General features: G+C 44.6%; 1 protein-coding gene across 2 annotated transcripts in view; it reads left to right on the top strand.

The window, feature by feature from the left end:
• Nucleotides 1–20,902, top strand: part of ANPEP (alanyl aminopeptidase, membrane) — a 52,245-nt gene that overhangs the window by 6,623 nt on the left and 24,720 nt on the right. Inside the window, exons 2-4 of one of the 2 annotated variants that reach the window (XM_070763054.1) lie at nucleotides 17,710–17,812; nucleotides 19,227–20,097; nucleotides 20,595–20,737. In XM_070763054.1, the coding sequence (XP_070619155.1) occupies nucleotides 19,445–20,097; nucleotides 20,595–20,737 (796 nt within the window). In that variant the 5' untranslated portion in view covers nucleotides 17,710–17,812; nucleotides 19,227–19,444. Of the gene's footprint in view, nucleotides 1–17,709; nucleotides 17,878–19,226; nucleotides 20,098–20,594; nucleotides 20,738–20,902 lie in introns of those variants that run through there. The other variant, XM_070763055.1, reaches the window with a different exon arrangement.

Below are 20,902 nucleotides of genomic sequence, written 5' to 3'. Positions count from 1 at the left end.
TTTGGAGCGGTTAATATTAAGCTTGTATCTGTTGTGTGCTCTTGTGTTGTTGCGGTTGAAGCTGAAGTAATCATTGACTGGTAGGACGTTGCAGCATATGATCTTGTGGGCAATACTTAGATCGTGTTTTAGGCGCCGTAGTTCTAGGTTTTCTAGACCCAGGATTGTTAGTCTATTTTCGTAGGGTATTCTGTTTCCTTCACCTCCTCATTCCATGAGCTCAGAACCTGCCTTCCTGATTCTCCCACGGTTTCTGCTTGGTCATCCAGTAGGCAGGTATTTTGGTCCTCCGAGTCAGCACTTGTTTGGAGGTGATCTTTTCCCTTTCACAGATAAGTATCAGTTCACCTGCCGACTTCCTCCTTTGGAATTCCCCAGGCAGCTCCCATTTGCTCCACCTGTTTTCATCTTTCGAAGGCAGAATGTGTCCTCCGAGTTATCCTTCGAGAAAAGAAAGGCATTTGAGAAGCAAAATGATGCGAGATTCCACCCCAGCACTGTTTGGACATGCAAGGCTTTCCCTGCTCTCAGCTCTATTTGGGGAAAAAGTCTTCTCCCCCTTTCTAGCTCCATTTGGGAGCTCTCCCGCCGCTGTTTTATGATGATGTTCTGCCGGGCTCTCTGGTAGGAGCCTCCCGAAAATTCAAGGGTATAAATTTCAGACACACACACGTTTGAAAATTCAAAACAATGTTCTTTATCCCAAAATTCAAAATAAACGAAGCACTCTTTTTGTATTGCAAAGAGCACTCGTCCCAAAACAACCGGATAGTCTGTACAATTTCCCTTAAGCAGCCATTAAGTACTTAGCCAGCAGCTGTGAAGAAACTTCAGACCCCTTCTTCTTCTGTTTTCTCTGCTTTGGTTTCAAAGGCGTGAAAAATCAACAAAGTCCAGAAAACAGCAACACAGGACTCCTGAAGAATTGCGATCAGATACTCTTTCACAACGACCAAACCCACACACTGCTATTTATAGCAGCAGCCCTAATTACTGGAGCCCCACCCAACCACAGGTGGCCTCATTTTCTCTTGTAATAATCCTTTAGTTGTTGTCTCCTATGCATCACTCTACGCATGCGTGGATGTGTCATTAATTCTTGTTCAGAATCCAAAGATGATACAGATGATTGATCTCCTCCTGGGCTGTCTGCCAAACTCCCCTCTTCCCTGTCACTCATGCTGCCTTGGTCAGAGGAGGCTTCATCGGCAGATTCCATCGGGAGCAAAACAGGCCTGCGGCATGTAGATGTCTCCCCTACATCCACCTGCACATTCCTTGGGGCAGGAGCTGGGCCAGAGCTAACCACAACAGATGTTAGGACAAAAAACCTCTGCTGGTGGAGCACCTACAACTTCTGGAGGGAAGCTGTTCATTGGTCAGTTATTCTCGTTGTCAGGAAATTTCTCCCTGTCTTGCTTCGGTCTTCGATTAGATTCTGCCCGTGGCTTCTGGTCCTGCCTTCCGGTGCCTGCTCAGTCCTCGCTCTTCCCAGATCCTTTCCCCTCCCTCCCTCTGAGTTCTATAGGACGAATTCTATGCTGCCTCAATCACACAGGTGGCTCTAGGTCAGTGTTTCCCAACCTTGGCAACTTGAAGATATCTGGACTTCAACTCCCAGAATTCCCCAGCCAGCATTTGGTGGCTGGGGAATTCTGGGAGTTGAAGTCCAAATATCTTCAAGTTGTCAAGGTTGGGAAACATTGGTCTAGGCAACACAGAACATGTTCAAGCAATAGAAGCAAGGGCAAAAATAAATAAATGACAGCAAATGAATATATATTACTGTGTCAGAGGAAGAAACACAAACAAGAGCTGAACGTATCGGTATCAGGGTGGAGTCCTAGAGCAATTCTGCCTTGGGCTTGTTGACAGATGGAGATCGGAAGGGCTTTCCCAAATGAAACTGCTTTGGGGCCCTGGAGACTCCAGGACGTGCCTCTCCTACAAGACAGCTGCAGCCACCAGAATGCAGATCTCACAAACTGATATATTTCAAGGATGTGCCTGGTGCAAGATTGAGTAGGACAGGCCGACATAACTGGGGAGAGGCAATCCTTTATATAAATGGGCCTGAGCCGGAAAAAGCATTAAAGGGGGTTAGCAGCACCCAAAGCCTTGCTAGCAACCAGTGTTGCTTACAGAGCAGTCATATTGTCTAGGACAGTGTTTCCCAACCTTGGCAACTTTAAAAAAAAATATATATTTTATTGGTTTTGCACATAAGGCTACATAAAACAAACATAAAACAGTGCACAGTGCATGTGCCCATCACCCGACTGACAATAACCATCACCACCACCACCACCACCAATTGCGGGGGGTGGGTGTTTCAAATATTTAATAGATTATGTTCTTCTTCTTTTCCCCCCCTTAGCTCTAATTTGCATTTGTTTACTATTCAAAGAGTGATTGGAGTTTATTTTTCACATTTTCGTCACAAATTCTACTATAATCTTTCACCTTATTCCATCGTACCATCAGCTTCCCCAATTTATTTTCATCAAACTTATTTAATCTTATTTCCATGATTTCAAGATGAATGTGATCCACCATGTACCAATACCAGTTCTGTAGTGTCCATTTTATAGACTCTTTCCAACCCAATACCACTACCGCTTGAGCGCTTTCCAATGCTGCAGTTTTTATTTCTTTAAAATCTCTTGGTTCTCTTTGTTTAATTAATATCGCTATTTCTTTTGTAATTATCCAGTTAATATTTAGCATTTTATTTATTTCGTTCTGCACCTCCTTCCAAAATTTCTGAACTTTAACACACTCCCAGAACATATGCATGAAAATTCCTTTCCTTTGGCAACCATGCCAGCAACTTGAAGATATCTGGACTTCAACTCCCAGAATTCCCCAGCCAACGGCTTGTGCTGCCATATTTTGGACTCTCTGTAGAATCATAGAATCATAGAGTTGGAAGGGACCTCCAGGGTCATTGGGTCCAACCCTCTGCTCAATGCAGGATTCACTAAACCATCCCCGAAAGATGACTGTCCAGTCTCTGTTTGAAGACCTCCAGTGAAGGGGAGCTCACCACCTCCTGTGGTAAACTGTTCCACTGGTTTATCACCCTTACTGTTAGAAATTTTTTTCTGATATCTAATCTAAATCTGCTTGCAGCTTCATTCCATTGTTTCTAGTCCTTCCATGAGAACAATGCTGAGCCCTCTGCTCTGTGACAGCCCTTCAGATATTTGTAGACAGCTATCAAGTCCCCTCTCAGTCTTCTCCTTGGCAAACTAAACATCCCTAGATCCTTTAACCGTTCCTCATAGGACGTGGTTTCCAGACCACTCACCATCCTAGCAACTCTCCTTTGAACGTAGCTTCTGAACGGTCTTCAAAACTCATCCCTGTAGGGTGTATTGCAATAGGCCAACCATGAATAGCCATGAGTTCCCAAACTAGGGAAGTGTGTCATTAGTGCACAGTCTGGCCACAGATGCCATCTACTTTTCAATCTAGACTTTGAGATGGGCCCAAATTATGTGTGGTTATGACCTATAAAGCCCTACATGGCATCGGACCAGAATACCTTCGGAACCGTCTTCTTCCGCACAAATCCCAGCGACCAATTAGGTCCCACAGAGTTGGCCTTCTCTGGCCCCATCGACTAGACAATGTCATCCGGTGGGCCCCAAGGGAAGAGCCTTCTCTGTGGCGGCCCTGGCCCTCTGGAATCAACTTCCCCTGGAGATCAGAACCGCCCCCACCCTCCTTGCCTTTCGTAAGTTACTGAAGACCCACCTATGTCATCAGGCATGGGGAAATTGAGCCCCTGGGTTTATATTATTTATGTATGGTATGTGTTGTATGGTTTTAATAATGGGTTTTTAGATGTTTTTTAAATGTATTAGATTTGTTTATACAGTATTGTTGTTATTGTTGTGAACTGCTCAGAGTCTTCAGAGTCTTCATAGAGGGGCGGCATACAATAATAATAATAATAATAATAATAATTATTATTATTATTATTATTATTATCATCTGGCATCTGTAATATGGTAAATGATTTAGCTTTACTAGATAAATGGTCAAAGCAATGGAAACTGCAGTTTAATGTTTCCAAATGTAATATACAGGTAATGCACGTGGGGAAAAGGAATCCTCAATCTGAGTATTGTATTGGCAGTTCTGTGTTAGCAAAAACTTCAGAAGAAAAGGATTTAGGGGTAGTGATTTCTGACAGTCTCAAATGGGTGAACAGTGCAGTCAGGCGGTAGGGAAAGCAAGTAGGAGCTTGGCTGCATAGCTAGAGATATAACAAGCAGGAAGAGGGAGATTATGATCCCGCTATATAGAGCGCTGGTGAGACCACATTTGGAATACTGTGTTCAGTTCTGGAGACCTCACCTACAAAAAGATATTGACAAAATTGAACGGGTCCAAACACGGGCTACAAGAATGGTGGAAGGTCTTAAGCATAAAACATATCAGGAAAGACTTAATGAACTCAATCTGTATAGTCTGGAGGGCAGAAGGAAAAGGGGGGACATGATCGAAACATTTAAATATGTTAAAGAGTTAAATAAGGTCCAGGAGGGAAGTGTTTTTAATAGGAAAGTGAACATAAGAACAAGGGGACACAATCTGAAGTTAGCTGGGGGAAAGATCAGAAGCAACATAAGAAAATATTATTTTACTGAAAGAGTAGTAGATCCTTGGAACAAACTTCCAGCAGACCTGGTAGATAAATCCACAGTAACTGAATTTAAACATGCCTGGGATAAACATATATCCATCCTAAGATAAAATATAGAAAATAGTATAAGGGCAGACTAGATGGACCATGAGGTCTTTTTCTGCCGTCAGTCTTCTATGTTTCTATGTTTCTATGAGTACAATTCCATCAAGAAAAGAACCCAGAAATGGAGGGCCTGTGAATCCACAGCCACCCAAGTGTTGTTCCGCCTGAACTTGTGCTGTCACACCCAGAGGTCCCACCGTCCAGGCTCCAAGACACAAGCTGAACAGCAGATGTGCAACGGGGCCTCCTCTGCCTGTTGACGATACCTGATCCCATGCCAGTGAATATCTTTCCTGGGAACCTCATGTAGATGTAGTAGGGGATAACTTGGCTCTCGTTTTCCAAATCTCTGCCCGTGTGAACATGTTGGTTAATTTGAATCAACCCGTTGTTTGTGATGAGCTCAGCATCTTGTATCAACTCGGCTGAATGAAAATAGGTCAAACTCTTACGCTGTTACACTAGTAGTGTGGCAAAACAAAACTTCGGTGCTTTTGGCATGGTTTCTTTGGTGAACCAAAACTTCTCAGCTGCCCTCCCTGCCACTGAGTCAATACCTGGACCAGCTTGTAGCAGATACGCTTTGTACTCTGTAAGATTAAGAAGATCAGCGACTACTTCAGCTTCAACCACAACAAAACGCGAGCACACAACAGATACAAACTTAAAGTAAACTGCTCTAAACTTGACTGTGGTGAATTATGACTTTAGTAACTGAGTAGTTGATACATGGAACTCACTACCTGACTCTGTAGTATCATAGAAACATAGAAGACTGACGGCAGAAAAAGACCTCATGGTCCATCTAATCTGCCCTTATACTATTTCCTGTATTGTATCTTACAATGGATATATGTTTATCCCAGGCATGTTTAAATTCAGTTACTGTGGATTTACCAACCACGTCTGCTGGAAGTTTGTTCCAAGGATCTACTACTCTTTCAGTAAAATAATATTTTCTCATGTTGCCTTTGATCTTTCCCCCAACTAACTTCAGATTGTGTCCCCTTGTTCTTGTGTTCACTTTCCTATTAAAAACACTTCCCTCCTGAACCTTATTTAACCCTTTAACATATTTAAATGTTTCGATCATGTCCCCCCTTTCCCTTCTGTCCTCCAGACTATACAGATTGAGTTCATGAAGTCTTTCCTTATACGTTTTATGCTTAAGACCTTCCACCATTCTTGTAGCCCGTCTTTGGACCCGTTCAATTTTGTCAATATCTTTTTGTAGGTGAAGTCTCCAGAACTGAACACAGTACTTCAAATGTGGTCAAACCAGCGTTCTATATAAAGGGATCACAATCTCCCTCTTTCTGTTATACCTCTAGCTATGCAGCCAAGCATCCTATGATCCTTCCGCAAGTCACCTAACCTCCAAAACTTTACCCTTAGACTGTCCACTGTTGACCTCTTCCAATTCCTAAGAGGTCAGTAAGGGGCGTGCATAAGTGCACCAGAGTGCCTTTCGTCCCCTGTCCTCATGTTTCTCTCTTACTAGTATCATGTACATAAATATTTTTATATCTTTGTATACTACCAATACGTATGTGACAAAAATAAATAAATAAAATAAATAAATAAGATTGCCGCAACTGGGCCAAAGAGAGGACCAGGAGGTTTAGGACGTGGGTGAAAAGCTCTGTTCACCCTGTTTGCCCAAACAGGTAGTAACAAGTGCTTATGGTTCATCGAACTGGTAGTAAAAATGCTTTTAAAAAGTAAAAAAAAAAAAGTTCCTTTGACCAGGGGTGTGGCTTTCACAAGATAAATGGTGCAGACTGCCAGATATTTGAGAATAATAAGAGGCAGCTGATTAACCCTTTATTAACCCGAGTCTTCGGAGAGGGGCGGCAAACAAATCTATTAAATTGAATTGAAATTGAATTGAATTTATTCATGGCTAGACTGGTTTTGTTCCAGTCAGAGTTTGTTGGTGTTTTGTATTGTTTTTATTATTTTATTTTATTAATTGGACTTGTATGCTGCCCCTCTCCGAGAACTTGGGGTGGCTCACAACTTATCAAAATACAATATTCAACGAAACATCTGAAATCCAAATAATATAAATAACTCATCTAAAAACCATTGTAAAAACCTTGAAATATTAAAAACCATTCATTCCAATTCAAACTCATACAACATCCTCGTTGGCCAGAGGCTAGGGTCTGGTGACCCCAAGCCTGATGGCATAAATAGGTTTTCAGATTCTTGCGGAAGGCGAGGAGGGTGGGGGCAGTGCGAATCCCCGGGGGGGAGCTGATTCCAGAGGGCTGGGGCCCCCACAGAGAAGGCTCTTCCCCTAGGCCCTGCCAGGTAACATTGTCTAGTTGACGGCACCTGGAGAAGACAAACTGTGGGACCTGACCGGCCATTGGGACTCATAAGGCAAGTAATCTGGTCCGAGGCCATGTAGGGCTTTATAGGTCATCACCAACTGTTCTATCTGGGTCACTCCAGAAGCCAATACCAACCCAAAAAGAGAAGCCAGACACACTGGTAAAAGGCAAAGGCAGTTTTATAAAATTCAAGAAAAACACAGGTAACAGAAAATGTCCTTACAAACAGGAAAATGCTGTATCTTCAGATATATCCACGAAGGCAAAAGTCCATGCAGCAATACAGAATTCTTGCTGCCAAGCCGAGGCTGTAGATAGCAGACCTACACCTCCCACGGGTCTTCCAAAGCTGCTGGGCCACAAGCCAGGAACAGAGACGCCGAGAAACAAGACAGGATAACGCAATTCCAAACTGATAACACTCCACATGGCTTCAAGGGCTTGCCTGCCTTTTAAACCCTGCTAAGGAGGACCACACCCAAGCCCAGCTGTTCCTAATTCAGTGCTGATAATACTTCTTTAATTGCTCCTTTCTTTGATCTGACCGTCTCTGTCGCATGTCAATGACGGCTTGAGCTTCATCACCTAATGACTCCAAACTACTGGCTGGGGAGAGCCCCCCCCCCCGGGGCTCTCATGCTGTTCTCCTTCATCCCATTCCTGATTTTCCTCTCCCCCGTCCGACTGTTCAGCCCCCTCCTCTTCGCTGTCATCCTCCTCCGGGCATGGAGCCAGCAGAGACACAGCCGGTCCCTGAGCAGCCTCAGGCTGAACCACAACACCAACACTTTGAGTTTTACCTAATAAAAGGATTTTATTAAGGAGAAGTCTGGCTGACCTGTAAGACACAACACGGCTGATGAACCTTTTGAAAACTTTTTAAAAGGCAGTTTTTTACTACCTCTTTGCCTGAACTGTGACTCTGTGAGGTTCTTGCTTGTTCCAAGGGCCATTTTGTGTGAAGTCCAGCTGCTTCGGCATTGTGTGTGAGTCAGTTGTGTAGCTTTTGTGGTTGTTTGTATGTGAAATGTGAAAGTTGGTTTTTGAGCTCTTTGTGGCTCTGTGAGGTCCCTGCTTGTTGTTGCAGGGGTTATTTTGTGTGCGTTTCCATTGTGTGTGAGTCAGTTTTATGGCTTTTGTGTTGTTTGCGACATGTGAAAGTTGGTTTTTGAGCTCATTCGGTCACTTGACCATGACCACCAAGCCACGCCCATCTAGTCTCATGATCATCAAGCCACGCCCACAGAAACCAGTGGGGAAATTTTTAGATTTCACTACTGGTTTAGGAAAAAGAGCAACTGTGTTAACATTCCATGTGTCATTCTAGCAATTTTGGAAACTTCTGTCATGATTCTATCCTCTCCGTTTCAGGGAACTTATTCATAAGATGATGTAATGCCCACAACTGAGTTCTTATCATAAAGGGAGAAAGAAGATAGAACATAAAATAACGAGGATGGGAGAGACATAGATGTGCTTCTGGCCCAACCCTTTGCTTGAGAAAGAGACCTTATACCAGTGATGGCAAACCTATGGCATGGGTGCCAAAGGTGGCACGCGGAGCCATATCTGCTGGCACACAAGCTATTGCCCTAGCTCAGCTCCAATGTGCATATGTGTACTGATAAGCTGGTTTTTGGCTTGCACAGAGGCTCTGGGAGGGCATTTTTGGCTTCCAGAGAACCTCCAGGGCGATGGGGGGAAGACTTTGGAGCCCAGGGAGGGCAAAACTAAACAATGCCGTTGGTGGGACCCTGGGGAAGAGCCTTCTCTGTGGCAGCCCCGGCCCTCTGAAATCAACTCCCCCCGGAGATTCGAATTGCCCCCACTCTTCCCGCCTTCCGCAAGATGTTGAAGACCTATCTATGTCGCCAGGCATGGGGGGACTAACTATCTCCCCCCCCCCACCTTTTTTCTGACTGTAATACATGAAAATGGTGTGATTGTGCAGTACCGATTGTTTTTAATGTTTATGGGTTTTAAATTTAGCTTTTTATCTAATATTGGACTTGTATTCTGTATATTGTATTATTGTTGTTGTGAGCCGCCCCGAGTCTTCGGAGAGGGGCGGCATACAAATCTAATAAATAATAATAATAATAATAATAATAGTAGTAGTAGTAGTAGTAATAGTAATAGTAATAGTAATAATAATAATAATAACAACAACAACAACAACAACAACAACAACAACAACATGAGCCTACTGGGCTCACCAGAAGTTGGGAAACAGGCCTCCAGAGGGCCTCCAGGGGGCAGACAAAGATGTTTTTGCCCTCCCAAGGCATTTAATTATGGGTGTGGGCACTCGCGCATGCACAATAGCGCACGCCCATGCTTTTTTGTCACCCAAGGAAAAAAAGGTTCACCTTCACTGCCTTATACCATTCTGGACAAATGGCTGTCCCATCTCTTCTTGAAAACCTCCAGGGATGGAGAGCAGCCCCAATTTCTTTAACCAAGTCATCTCACTGATTAATTTTTCTCATGGATGGGAAATTCTAAGGTGGAGCTTCTCTCTTTGATTGTCCTTGGATAAGCTGGGAAATGAAAAAAGAAAAGACGTTCAGTTGCCATGACTCTGCTTCCAGATCTCCCTCTGGTCATCTTCGCCCGCTGCTTCTTGTCCTGCCCTCAGGTGCTTTGGAGAATAGGCCAAGCCTCGCTTCTCTTGCAGCTGGGGGTTTGGATGTAGATTTATGGGAATCCTCGGTTTATCAAAGACCTGTTTGGTTGCCAGCTGAATCAGACAATGAAACTGGCTCACAATCAGAGGCAGACAGTGGGGGAGAGGAGACAGACAGCGAGATGGGTGCAGCCAGCCGACCAGTCACTTCTCCAATTAGGGAGTCATCAGACGCTGTTATGGAGGACCACATTTTGCATCCCCGTGTGCGCAGGATTATGGCCCATAGGGAGCAGTTGCACAGGCGTCAAAGGAGATAAGAGAGGACAGCTGTTCAAGGGGTAATTAAGCTAATGAGTTCATGCTTAATAAGGGAGGCCGGGGCTGCTGGCATGTGGGCGTTTATCCGTTTGAAGGGAGAGAAAGAGAGAGTTTCTGGATTAAAACAATGAAAAGGATTTGCTGTTTGTTCAAGGACTCTGGAGAACTCTGCATATGTCACTGTCAAAGAGCTTTGAGGATTTTTTTGGCATGTGAGCAGAATGGTTTCGAACTGCATCATTGACTCTTTTGTTTTGGCAGGCTCCAGAATCAAAGGACTTTTGGGGGAGAGTAATTTGACTCCTCTGGGGGAATGTTTCTGCAAGTTTGTTCACAAACTCGATTTATTACTATTGGCTGTGTGTTTGACATTTACTCTGAACTCGCTGGGGGCTAATTGCCAATAGCCTGGCATAACATCAGTGATGGCAAACCTTTTTTGGTTCACATGCCAAAAGGGGCATGTGTGTGCGTGTATGGCATGCACCCCTGTGCTCACACCCATTCCCTTTCTGCCCCACACAGGCACACGCACCCTGCATTGCCCCTGTACATGTGCACAATCCCCCCATCCCTTGCACAGGCCACACTGAAGTGGTCCCATAAGTAGTTTGGTCTGATGCCATGTAGGGCTTTATACGTCAACACCAACACTTTGAATTGTGTCCGGAAACCGATCGGCAACCAATGCAGCCCATGGAGTGTTGACAGATTAATATAACAGATTAACAAAGTTGGAAGGGACCTTATAAATCATCTAATCCGACCCCACCCTCTGAACAATGTAAATCTCTCCAGCTGTGTGTTCCAATTTGGCTGCCTTCATCTACTAGGTCTCAAAGGTCACCTTGTTTGTTCCTCATATTTCAAGTGTTAGCCTTTAGATACTTGAGTCCTTTTTGAATGACCCTACATTTGCTTCCTGTTTGTTCTGTACCCTTGATTTATTGTCTTGGGTTTATATTTGGGATTAAATTCTAAAACCTTCCACCCCTCGGATTTTAATTCAAAGTCCTTTGGATAACACACATCAGTCATTTTCTAAGACTGTTCTTCCTGGTTCATATGTGGTGCAGCTCAGCCCTTACACCTGTCACACAGATCAGCCAGAGATTGAGAGTAGCTGAACAGCCTGGCTCTGATGGGAACATGCAAGGTCCCACCACTGGTTCAAAAATGACCTCTGTAATGTTTTACAGACAGCACCCCCTCCACCCCCCAACAAAGTGCTTGGGTGTCAATCCTGACTTGATATTTAAAATGTCTGTGATTGGCTTTAGCAGAGGTCATAGGTTGAAATGGGAATGCTTTTGGCTTCAGTTGCAGCGCTGAGAGTGATTTGACTACAATGAAACAATAGAGGCAGGAAAATTACACCTTGTGATCCTAGTTCAGGGCGACCCGGAATTCATAGAAGTGACCGCAAACATTTTTTGAAAAACGTTCACAACCTTCTCCAAGATTCAAGAACCATTTTCTACTTAAGAACCCGAGCCCGGAAAAATTTCCCAGGAAATTTGAGAGGAGCACAAAGGCCCGGCCAGTTTCCTGCCATCCTCCCTTTAATCCTGGCCATCTGGGCTGCCAGACGAGCCTTTTGGTGGTGCTTAAGGAGGCTTTGGCAGTCCAGAGCGAACGAAACATAGAAACATAGAAGTCTGATGGCAGAAAAAGACCTCATGGCCCATCGAGTCTGCCCTTATACTATTTTCTGTATTTTATCTTAGGATGGATATATGTTTATCCCAGGCATGTTTAAATTCAGTTACTGTGGATTTATCTACCACGTCTGCTGGAAGTTTGTTCCAAGGATCTACTACTCTTTCAGTAAAATAATATTTTCTCATGTTGCTCTTGATCTTTCCCCCAACTAATTTCAGATTGTGTCCCCTTGTTCTTGTGTATACTTTCCTATTAAAAACACTTTCCTCCTGGACCTTATTTAACCCTTTAATATATTTAAATGTTTCGATCATGTCCCCCCTTTTCCTTCTGTCCTCCACACTATACAGATTGAGTTCATTAAGTCTTTCCTGATACGTTTTATGCTTAAGGCCTTCCACCATTCTTGTAGCCCGTCTTTGGACCCGTTCAATTTTGTCAATATCTTTTTGTAGGTGAGGTCTCCAGAACTGAACACAGTATTCCAAATGTGGTCTCACCAGCATTCTATATAGCGGGATCATAATCTCCCTCTTCCTGCTTGTTATACCTCTAGCTATGCAGCCAAGCATCCTACTTGCTTTCCCTACCGCCTGACTGCACTGTTCACCCATTTTGAGACTGTCAGAAATCACTACCCCTAAATCCTTTTCTTTTGAAGTATTTGCTAACACAGAACTGCCAATACAATACTCAGATTGAGGATTCCTTTTCCCCAAGTGCATTATTTTACATTTGGAAACATTAAACTGCAGTTTCCATTGCTTTGACCATTTATCTAGTAAAGCTAAATCATTTACCATATTACAGACGCCTCCAGGAATATCAACCCTATTGCACACTTTAGAGTCATCGGCAAATAGGCAAACCTTTTCCTTTCTCTGGGCACTTGAGCAGGGAATAAACCTCTGCCAGCATCCAGAGAAAAGAAATGCTCCCTTTGCTCTGGACAGCCGAGGAGTCACCACAGCGAAGGAAAGGCGTTGGCTACAAAGCGAGCGAGTGAGAGGAGAGGGGAGCCCTTCAGCATGGGAAGGAAGAGGAAGCAGGTAGCAGCAGTAGCAGCCAATGTATGGGAGGCAGTGTATGGGAGGCAGCCTTGCGCCGGGTGTATTGTAGGCACATGCTCCTCCTCGCCGCCTCAGAGTCCCTCTTTTTTTTTAAGCCTTAAAGTTTTGGATTTTTTGATTCCCCTCCCCTGCCCTTCTTCCTTCAGCAGCGACTGTCCTCCTCCTCCTCTTCCTCCTCCTCCTCCTCCCACCCATATTCCGAGCTTTTATTTCTTTCCTAATGGGTTTGCACACATTATTTGCTTTTACATTGATTCCTAAGGGAAAAATGGCTTCTACTTAAGAACGTTTCTACTTAAGAACCTGGTCACGGAACGAATTAAGTTCTTAAGTAAAGGTACCACTGTATGCTGAAGAATACTGGGCCCTAGACAGAACCTTGAGGTACCCCACTGCATGCCTTCCTCTTTGTAGATATGATGAATGCAGTTTATTTATTTATTTATTTATTTATTTATTTATTTATTTATTTATTTATTTATTTATTTATTTATTTATTTTGTCCAATACACAATGAGAGTTTTAGTGGGTGTATATATACAGATAGAATTGTCGGCTATCAATAAAATTAACTGCCTTGGAAATGGCCCTGGGTTGGGCCGAGAGGCAAAAAAGGAGCTGTGATGTTCCTTCAATATACCAGGGTGATTCGACACAAAATGTAACCCTTCCCTGGTACAGAGCTGAAGGGATTGGATACTGTAGCCTAGAGGATAATTCTCTGCCTTACAAGGCAAAGGTTGCAGGTTCAAGTCCCAGTGGGTATGGCTAGCTGATGAGGCCAAAATAAGGCCGAAATAGATCTATCCTAGTCTCCCTTAATTTTCAAATTCAGCTTAAACATGTGACACACACACACACACATATATATATATATATACATACACACACACACACACAGTAAAATACATGATGAAGGTTATAGAGGAGATACTCATAGTAAAATGTATCAATGAAAGAATAGAAGAAGAGATATAGAAATAGAAGAAAGGTATAGGAGATATAGGAGAGCAATAGGACAGGGGATGGAAGGCACTCTAGTGCACTTGTACTCGCCCCTTACTGACCTCTTAGGAATCTGGATAGGTCAACCGTAGATAATCTAAGGGTAAAGTGTTGGGGGTTTGGGGATGACACTATGGAGGCCAGTAATGAGTTCCATGCTCCGACAACTCGGTTACTGAAGTCATATTTTTTACAGTCAAGTTTGGAACGGTTAATATGAAGTTTAAATCTGTTGTGTGCTCTTGTGTTGTTGTGGTTGAAGCTGAAGTAGTTGCCGACAGGCAGGACATTGCAGCATATGATCTTGTGGGCAATACTTAGATCTTGTTTAAGACGTCTTAGTTCTAGGCTTTCTAGGCCCAGGATTGAAAGTCTAGTCTCGTAGGGTATTCTATTTTGAGTGGAGGAGTGAAGGACTTCTATGCCGCCCAATCCCAAAAGACTCAGGACGGCTTACAACAACAGTAGAAGTACAGTGATCCCTCGTTTTTCGCGCGGGATGCGTTCCAAGACCACCCGTGAAAAACGGACTCCTGTGAAGTAGAGGAAATAAATTTTTTAATGTATTTAACAAGCATTTGGACTTTTAAAACCCTCCCTTTGCATTAAACAGTCATTCTATAATGTTTCTCAGCTGGAACTACATGTGATATCCTACCAGTTTCTTTAGTAGGGTACAGTAGTGTTGTAGAAGAATTTTATGAATTTTTAATGGATTTAAATATTTTAATGGATTTAAGCCCCCTTTGAAAACCCGTGAAATAGCGAATCCACGAAAGATGAACCGTGAAGTAGTGAGGGATTACTGTACAATAAGAATAAATACAAAACAGTAAAAAAAGGTGAACAGTTAACTGAGGTTAAAACAGTTGGTTAGGCAATTGCATATCCATTTGATGTTGTTACTGTCTATCCCACACACAATCCCAAGAAGAAGGCTGTGGTCTACTTTGTCAAATGCCTTACCAAAGTCTAAGTAAGCTATGTCCACCAGCATTTCCCTTGTGTACTAAATTAATCACTATATTCAATTCAATTCAATTCAATTTATTAGATTTGTATGCCGCCCCTCTCCGAAGACTCGGGACGGCTCACAACAATAATAAAAACAATATAACAGTAAACAAATCTAATATTAGATATATAAGAAAATATATATAAAACCCCAACAATTAAAACCATACAACACATACATACCCAAACATAAAATATAAAAGCCTGGGGGAGGTGTCTCAGTTCCCCCATGCCTGGCGATATAGGTGGGTCTTGAGTAATTTGCGAAAGACAAGGAGGGTGGGGGCTGTTCTAATCTCTGGGGGGAGTTGATTCCAGAGGTACGGGGCCGCCACAGAGAAGGCTCTTCCCCTGGGCCCCACCAAACGACATTGTTTAGTTGACGGGACCCGGAGAAGGCCAACTCTGTGGGGCCTTATCGGTTGCTGGGATTCGTGCGGTAGCAGGCGGTTCCGGAGGTACTCCGGTCCATTGCCATGTAGGGCTTTAAAGGTCATAACCAACCAAAGAAATAAGGTATATTTGACATGATCTGTTTTTAATAAACCCATGCTGATGTCTAGCAATCACTTTGTTGATGTCTAGATGTTCACAAACCTACTACTTGATTATCTTTTCCAGGATTTACACAAGTATTGATGTCAAGCTGACTGGTCTATTGTTTCTTGAAACTTGAAACAGTATAGTAGAATACAATACTGTGAAATAATAAAATGACGCACGAGTGAAAATGCAGCAATACGATGTAATAAGATACATTCAGATGGTTGTGTTCAAATGGGAATCAATCTTTAAAGGCAAATATGTTTTAGTCAGCTGAGATTTCTTAAAAGATGTACAGTGTTCCCTTGATTTTCGCAGGGGATGCGTTCCGAGACTGCCCACGAAAGTCGAATTTCCGCGAAGTAGAGATGCGGAAGTAAATACACCATTTTGGGCTATGGACAGTATCCCAAGCCTTCCCTTAACACTTTAAACCCCTAAATTACCATTTCCCATTCCCTTAAAAACTATTTACTCACCATTATTACTGGTACTCACCATTGAATAAGACACTTAGTGATCCTGATATTTATAAACATAATTATTTATTAACAATAATTATTTTTTTTGTTATTTATTTGCAAAAATTATTAGTTTGGTGATGACGTATGATGTCATCGGGCGGGAAAAACCATGGTGTAGAAAAAACCCCCCGTGAAGTACAGTATTTTTGAATTAATATTTTTTTGAAAAATCGTGGTATAGGCTATTCGCGAAGTTCGAACCCGCGACAATCGAGGGAACACTGTATTACAGAGAATGCAGTCCAGTGGGGAAGAAGATCAGGAGCCATCTAAAGAAGTCAATGCAGTTAAGCAAGAAAGCTTACAAAGGAACTGAGATTCCAGAACGTACTTGCTATCGATGGAGGAAAAGTCTTTTTAAAAAACCCCTCAGCTCAGAAATGAAGCAAGACTACTGCAACGCTCTGTACATGGGGCTACCTTTGAAGAGTGTTCGGAAACTTCAGATCGTGCAGAACGCGGCCGCGAGAGCGATCACAGGGCTACCTAGATTTGCCCACGTCTCTCCAACACTCCAATTAGGTCCCACAGAGTTGGCCTTCTCTGGGCCCTGTTAACTAAACAATGTCGGTTGCCGGGCCCCAGGGGGAGAGCCTTCTCTGTGGTGGCCCCACCCTTTGGAATCAATCCCCCCCAGAGATTAGAACCGCCCCCACCCTCCTTGCCTTTGGTAAATTGCTAAAGACCCACCTATGTTTCCAGCCATGTCCAGTCAACGAAGCAGTGGAAGTGATGTGCCGGTGCCTGGAGGCTGTTGGGGCCTGGATGGGTGTCAACAAACTCAAACTCAACCCAGACAAGACGGAGTGGCTGTGGGTCTTGCCTCCCAAGGACAATTCCATCTGTCCCTCCATTACCCTGGGGGGGGGGGACTACTGACCCCCTCAGAGAGGGTTCGCAACTTGGGCGTCCTCCTCGATCCACAGCTGACATTGGAACAACATCTTTCGGCTGTGGCGAGGAGGGCGTTTGCCCAGGTTCGCCTGGTACACCAGTTGCAGCCCTATTTGGACAGGGAGTCCAAATAATAATAATAATAATAATAATAATAATAATAATAATAATAAGCACTTCAGGAGGGGCTTCTCTAAAAGAAGAGTCGGAGTGGCACAGCAGGTAGAGTGCTGTACTGCAGGCCACTGGAGCTGACTGTAGATCTGAAGGTCAGCGGTTCAAATCTCATCACCGGCTCAAGGTTGACTCAGCCTTCCATCCTTCCGAGGTGGGTAAAGTGAGGACCCGGATTGTGGGGGCAATAGGCTGACTTTGTTAAAATGTTGGCTATTGCTAACATGTTGTAAGCCGCCCTGAGTCTAAGGAGAAGGGCGGCATAAAAATTGAATAAGTAAGTAAGTAAGTAAGTAAGTAAGTAAGTAAGTAAGTAAGTAAGTAAGTAAGTAAGTAAGTAAGTAAGTAAGTAAATAAATAAATGTGTCAACAAAAGGGGTGGTGGACTCCCAGCTTCTTTCTGAAGGAGAAAACTGTACATATGACCCCCCCCAAAAAGTGGAGGAACTCCTATTTGATTTTGCCTCTGTCTTTGCATCCAAAAGAATTGGTGGTTTCAGTGACATAGGGGTGGGGGCAGAAGACCCTCTAGCTAATTGGTGCCAGGAGCTCTGCTAGGAATCATGGTGTGTATGTGTGTGTGTTTGTGTGTGTGTGTAAAACTGGAGAGAAACCACAGCTGGAGGATCCTAGAGATTTCTCACCAGGGAAAGAGGTGATTGCTGGCAATAAAGCAGGCATTAAATCAGCAGTGCTGATTGCCAAGAGGAAGCATGGTTTTCTAAAAAAAACCCCAACGAAGTCAGAAGAATCAAAACTTATCTTTGTTTTTTGACAGGTTCACTGTTGGACAAGAGGAATGCTTTGATTCTAATCTGCCTTTGGTGAAGTTCCCCAAACATTCTCATTGCCAGACTAACAAAGGGTGGCACTACAGCAAGGTGGGTCCACAACAGGTTGATGAACCACATTGAATGAGTGACATTAACTTGGAAAGTGGCAACTGGTAGGTTTTCATGGGGATTTCTCTTGGAGTAGTATTATGCAACATTTTTATTAATGACCTAATAATGGACTTGATGGGCTGCTTTCTAGTTTTGTGGATGACATAACATCTGAATGGGTTGCCGTTTAATCGGGAGAAGTTGGATAGAGCTGGACTCCACTAGCACCTGGGTGTCTGCAGGCGATTCTGGTACCTGCCCAGGTGCTGTAGAGGAGTGATTTTCAACCATTTTTGAGCTGCGGCACATTTTTTTTACATTTACAAAATCCTGGGGCATCCCACCAACCAAAATGACACAAAATGACACCCTAAGACCCTCTCCTCTTTTTCCATCCCTGTCTCCTCCCCCCCCTTGTGTGTGTGTGTGTGTGTGTGTGTGTGTACACACTCTGGAACCATTTCCAAAAACAGGTGAGGGCTGGGGGTTTTCTCTCTCTTATTCTTTGGTTGCTTTTTATCATATGCTTTAAATCAAGAGTCACTTCTCTCTCTCTTTTGTTTCTCTCTCTTTCCTCTCATTCTCTGTCTCAATCATTTTCTCATTTCTCTTTTTTCCCTCCCCTTTTTGCTCATTTCTCTCTTTCTCTCTCCCTCTCCTTTTCTCTCCCTCTCTCTTGCTTTCTTTCTCTCTTTCTCTCTCTCTCTCTCTCTTTCTTTCTTTCTTTCTCTTTCTCTTTTCTCTCTCTCTCTTGCTTTCTCTCTCTCTTGCTTTCTTTCTCTTGCTTTCTTTCTCTCTTTCTTTCTCACTTTCTTTCTCTCTCTTTCTCTTTTCTTTCTCTCTCTTGCTTTCTCTCTCTCTTTCTTTCTTTCTCTCTTTCTTTCTTTCTCTCTTTCTTTCTCTCTCTCTTTCTCTCTCTCTCTCTTGCTTTCTTTCTCTCTCTTTCTCTTTTCTCTCTCTCTCTTGCTTTCTCTCTCTCTAGCTTTCTTTCTCTCTTGCTTTCTCTCTCTCTTTCCACTTTCTTGAATTAAGTCTTGGGGTCCCGTGGCCGTGACCCATGGCTGCAAAAGGTATTTAAAGGGGCAGGGATCCGTGGGGAAGAAAATGTTGAGAACCACATTTTTTAAACATAAATGCAATACTTTCAAGAAAAAGCCCTATGCTTTTTAAACACATGAAAACAATAATGACAAGGGTGACAAAAGGGTCTCCAAGGACCCCCAGGGGCTGTCCTGGTAAATACACCTAGTAGTGGTCACAGTGGCTGGGCTTTAATCACATGCCTGTCTTCTACTGGCAGGGCCAGCCATTCCTCCTGAGTCCCAGGGCTGCCCCTCCGGGACCTGGCCTTGTGGGCCTGCTGGGGGAGACCTGGGGCAGGTCCATTAAAACGGGCTGATTTTCTCCCCAGGAACCACGTCAAGGTGCCTCCGGTTCTCCATTAACTCTCTCCCAAGATAAGAGAAGATGTCCACGGAGCAGAAGTGACCTTTGCCCACCATTCCCGGCTTAATAATTGACATGTTTCATTGCATTAATAAATCCCCAGAGGCAACACATATATAAAGGAGCTGCAGCGTCGGAGCAGATCCCTTTGTGTGCGAGCCACTCGCCGGCCCCTCCTCCGCCATGGCCAATGGGTTCTTCATCAGCAAGTCCTTGGGGATCGTGGGCATCGTCCTGGGCCTGGGGGCCGTTGCCACCATCATCGCCCTCTCCGTTGTGTACAGCCAGGAGAAGCAGCGGGCGGATGACGCGCTCGCCCAACAGGGCCCAAGCAGCACCATCATAGCTGGCGCCACTGTAGCCAGCACTGCCCAAGCCACTGGCACTAACACAGCCGGCGTCACCAGCACTGTCACAGCCAAGCCTTTGGAGCCTTGGGACCACATGCGGTTGCCCAAAACTTTGATGCCCACGGTTTACACTATCTCTCTGCAGCCATTTCTGACACCGATCACCCCAGACTTCTACATTTTCAAAGGCGACAGCACAGTGGAGTTCCAGTGCAAGCAGCCTACGGACCTCATCATCATCCACAGCAAAAAGCTGAACTACACTATGCAGGGGGAGCTCCATGCAACCCTGAAAGGAATCGGTGTCCCTACACCTGCCATTGAAAGAACTTGGCTGGTGGAGAAAACTGAGTACTTGGTGGTGAAACTCAAAGAGACGCTCCAGAAGGACGCGACTTACCAGCTGCACGCCCAGTTCACCGGGGAACTGGCGGATGATCTAGCCGGCTTCTACCGCAGTGCCTATACGGAAGGAGGGCAGTCCAAGTACGTGGAAGGGACAGAGGTGGCGGAGGGGGAGTATGGGGATAGGACCCACGGAGATCTGTTCCATCCGTGGGTTTCATAACAGGGTCGCCGCTGCAGCTTCCGGGACTTGGGCTGGGGCTGGGATTGGAGGCCAAGGTGCCTCTTCCTAGGGAGAAGCCGGTGGCCCATCAGTGGATCCACCACGGACTGAGTCTCTCCCTTCCTTTGGTCTCAGGAAATGTAGCAGCATTCCCCTTAAGGTGCTTAGTAGTAAATTCTGAGAAATAGAAACGGGACGAAGGGAACTTAGAACTTGTGGGGGGAGCAGAGGCCTTCTCAACAGCGAGTCATCCCCCCCGGGCCTCTGCCTGTCCCCCACCTGGGCTGGGAGGTCTTTGCTCCCCAAATGGATCTTATCCTGTGGTTGTCGGTCTCCCCCCTTGAGAGGAGGAGCTGGGCCAGTTAATAGGACGGTCCCTGGGTGTTTTGACTGACCCTCTGGTGTCCTTCTCCAGGGTGTTGGCTACCACCCAGATGCAGGCGGCTGATGCCCGCAAAGCTTTTCCCTGCTTCGACGAGCCCGCTATGAAGGCTGTCTTCACCATCACGCTCCTCCACTTGCCTCATTATAAAGCGCTCTCCAACATGCCTATTAACAGTAAGTGCCTGACTGGGCGGGTGGGGAGGTGGGGGGGGGGCCAAGGAAAGGCAGTGGGGAAGACTGGTGGTGCTCTCGCTCTTGGCTCTCACCGGGCTTCCCCTAAGAGGCTGGCAAAGCTACTTCCCTCTAGGTCAGGGGTCCCCAAACTTTTTACACAGGGGG

This window comes from Erythrolamprus reginae, chromosome 10, assembly GCF_031021105.1.
Source record: "Erythrolamprus reginae isolate rEryReg1 chromosome 10, rEryReg1.hap1, whole genome shotgun sequence".
NCBI classification, from domain to species: Eukaryota; Metazoa; Chordata; class Lepidosauria; order Squamata; family Dipsadidae; genus Erythrolamprus; species Erythrolamprus reginae.
Note: the sequence above shows the minus strand (reverse complement) of the source record. Positions and strands in the feature narration are given on the sequence as shown.